This window comes from Meleagris gallopavo, chromosome 2 (genome assembly GCF_000146605.3).
Source record: "Meleagris gallopavo isolate NT-WF06-2002-E0010 breed Aviagen turkey brand Nicholas breeding stock chromosome 2, Turkey_5.1, whole genome shotgun sequence".
Lineage (NCBI taxonomy): Eukaryota > Metazoa > Chordata > Aves > Galliformes > Phasianidae > Meleagris > Meleagris gallopavo.
In genome coordinates this window covers 103,965,013-103,968,499 of record NC_015012.2, presented here as the reverse complement: position 1 = coordinate 103,968,499, position 3,487 = coordinate 103,965,013, and the positions used below count along the sequence as shown (strand labels likewise).

The window sequence follows — 3,487 nt, the reverse complement described above, 5'->3', positions numbered from 1 at the left end:
AAAAAGCGTGCAGGAAATTCTTGCCCTTTAACTTGGAGGCTCTGGGAAGCTGAGATGGCTCCCCCCGGGCAGTCCCAGCTGTGTCAGCTGGAGGAAGGCTGCCTGCAGCCCGCTCTGCTGATGGGAACCAGATGGCAGCAGAACCGAGAGCAGGAGAGAGGTGGGGGTGGGACATGGCAGCGTGGGATGGTGAATGGACACAGCCACAAGTGCTATACTGTCACCCTATTGCGGGGGGTGGCAAAGGGGTTCCCAGGTCTCAGTGTTACGAGGTCACAAAGAGCTGAATTGCGGTGCACACTGCAATCCCTGCAGGGCCCTACAGTGCATTGTATAGGGATTATCAGGGGAGATGCAGAGGGGGAGGGTGAAGCTCAAGGAACAGAAATGCCATATGCAACGCTGGGCAAAAGTGTCATGGTCTGAAAGTCCCAGTGTAAGGAACGTGAATCTATGATCTATAACCAGTTTGAATCTGCGACTCTATGACTTGCAGCAATGAAAACTTTCAGAAGAAGAAGATATTCAGGTTGGATATTGTGAAAAAAGTCTGCCCAGAAAGAGCAGTGCTGCAGTGGCACAGCTGCCCAGGGAGGTGGTGGGGTCACCGTCCCTGGGGGTGTTCAGAACTGTGAGGATGTGGCACTGAGGGATGTGGGCAGTGGGCACGGTGGGGTGGGCTGGGGTCGGATTTGGAGATCTCAGAGGGCTTTTCCAACCTGAATGATTCTATCACTTGATGATCAACTTGCAGAATAGGAAGATGAGTAGAAGATCAGTGCAGAATAGGAGCCGGGTCGTGGTGGATACCAAAATGAACATGGGCCACCATGTGTCCTTGCTGCTAAGGAGGCTCACGGGGATCCCACCCATGGTCACGGCTATTTCCCACCCATAAAATCATAGAATCATGGAATCACTAAGGTTGGAAAATTCCTCCAAGATCACCAAGTCCAACCCCAAGCCACCCCCATCATGCCCACTGACCACGGCTCTCAGTGGTCTGGATGGAGGGAGGGATGCTGTTAGGGTGCCTTGATGGATGCAGCTCTTGCTGCCCTTTAAATTCAGTCCCAGGCAGAGCCTTGCCTGCATGAAGAGGAACCTCTCATTGCCCCAAATTTCCCCCCACCTCTGGTTAATTTACTGCTTTCCCTCCCAAGCACACTCCCCGCACAGCATTCCCTGGGACAACATAAAGACAACTGATTTATGCTCACTTTCCAGAATGGCTTTTCCCATTTGGAAATGAGGGAAATAATCCCTTCCTGGGGTGATTTGGAGGGAAAATACATCGAGGATAGGAAAATAGTGACGAGAGGAAATAGGCAGGAAAGGAAAGCCATCCCTCAGGGTGTCTGCAGTGTTTGGTACATTTTTCTCCAATGCTGTGACCCAGGAATTTTGGGGAGAACTTCCTACAACAGTGGGGACAGCCGGGATTTTTGGGGAGAGCCTTGTTGCTCACCCCTCCTGTTATAGGGTGAGGGTTGTGACAGGGGTGTATGCCTGGTGCCTCTGCTTGAAGCCCCAGCTTGGAGCAATGCCTCACCCTGGGTCTGTTTCCTATAAATTTCAGAGAATCCCGTAAACCGTAGAAATTCAGCGCTTGCTGCCAACGTGCTTTGTGATTTATTGGAGAAGGGTTGGGAGAAGCCCCCTGATCCTGAAAGATTTGGGATTTCACTGGGACCCGGGGCTGCCACAGGGTGGGACATATCTGTCACTGAGGGGTGGGACAGGGATGGGACAGGAGGGACTCAGCGGTGGTGGCATCCCTGGATATGGGGATTGCTCCATAGCAGCAAGGAGATGCAGTATACACCCATATACACATACATATAGATACAATTAAAGACTTCACCACTGCCTTTGAGGCCATCCAACTTTCTGCTTTCCATACCCGAGAGCAGAAGTGCTCAGTCTCCCTGGGCAAGGGGACTTGAGATGCAGAATGGCTTTGGAAATGTGTTGGAGAGCTAACAGGGGAATCATTAAAGTTGGAAAAGATCTGTAGGATCATCAATCCCAAAGCCAACCTATCAACACCATGGCCGCTCATAGAATCATAATGTCGTTAAGATTGGAAAAGACCTCTAACATCATCAAGTCCAACTGCTGCTGAGAAGTGGCCATGGTTCTTGCTGTCATAGATCCAGAGTCCCAGAATCCCAGAATGCTTTAGGTTGGAAGGGACCTCCTGGCCTGGCCCCAAGCCCTGACCCAACCACCATCACCATGGAGATCCTCCAGAGGATCAGGAACAGACTGTGGGCATTTCACCAGAGAAAACTGGTGCAGAAAACTGCTGGAAGAGACAAACAACATGGATGGGGACATCCCCAAGAAGGGACAGCTGGAACCAGGGCGGTGCCACATCCCTGGGCTGGGCTCTTCCTGCCTTCTCCATTTTGGGATGGAAAGAGCCTGTTTTGGGAGCTGGCATCGCCCATTCCGATTTAGGCTGCAGCACTGAGGAGTTTCTTTTAAAAGGTCCCCTGGGTGTGCCTTGCCTCGCTGTGCGTGGGCGCCTTCCGTGCTCAAACCACAGCGAGACAGGAAGGAAGCACAAAAACAAAGCTCTTCACTCCTGTTGGTCTCTGTAGGGAAGATGCTCATGCCCACACCAAGCGTGCACTCCCAGAGCATCCCCATGCTCACCCATCCCAAAGCAGAGGTTCTGTGCCCCCATAGCAGTGCTTCCCAGAGCCCCTCCATATCCAAGGAGCCCCTGATGTGCCCTTTCACTCCCATGGTACTAAGGGATGTGGGTTAGGAATAGCATTCAGCAGGTCAAGCTGATGGTTTGGTCAACCTGAAAATCTTTCCAACCCAATGACTCCATAGTTTAGTGGGCTGGTGGTGATGGGTTGGCTTGGTGATCTCAGTAGTCTTTTCCAGCCTTAATGACCCAATAATTCTGTGTCCCACCCATAATAGAGGCTGGTTCTTACCCTTGATCCCAGTCCTGTTGGTCCTTACCTTTGAATCCCCGCATCCCAGCTGGACCCATAGGGCCGAAGTCTCCTTTGTCCCCCTTCAAGCCACGTGGTCCTGGTAGTCCTCTCTCCCCAGGCATCCCTGGAGCAAGGACAGAAGCAAAGGGGTCACGGTGCAGCACAGGAACCACCCCATGAGAGCCCCCCACCCTCGGCACCGAGCTGTGCCCCTCTTGGGCTGAACTTTCTGAAACCCTTTCCCAGGGTTTTCCTCTGGTTTGAAGAAGGAAAAGCCACCGAGATGAACTTGGGTTCCAGAGGACGTGGGGACTGAATTCTGAGCTGCTCTATGGGGCATCACAGTGGGGCAGGAGCTGGCCCTGATTTGGGGGCAGGAGGGCAGAGCTGCGGTGCTATGGGGATTTATCCCAAGTGCATCCAAAAATGCACCGGAAAAAAGCGAGGTGGAGAAAGACCCCAAAATAGCAGCTCTTCCCTAAGGTGAACACTCCAGAGATCGTTTTGTTTTTCTGTTTAAAGAAAAAATA

General features: G+C 52.2%; 1 protein-coding gene across 1 annotated transcript in view; it reads right to left on the bottom strand.

The window, feature by feature from the left end:
- The window catches only part of SCARA5 (scavenger receptor class A member 5), a 19,656-nt gene that overhangs the window by 4,448 nt on the left and 11,721 nt on the right, over window positions 1–3,487 (bottom strand). Inside the window, exon 6 of the mRNA XM_010708135.2 lies at window positions 2,983–3,286. Coding sequence (XP_010706437.1) covers window positions 2,983–3,286 — 304 coding nt within the window. The remainder of the gene's footprint in view (window positions 1–2,982; window positions 3,287–3,487) is intronic.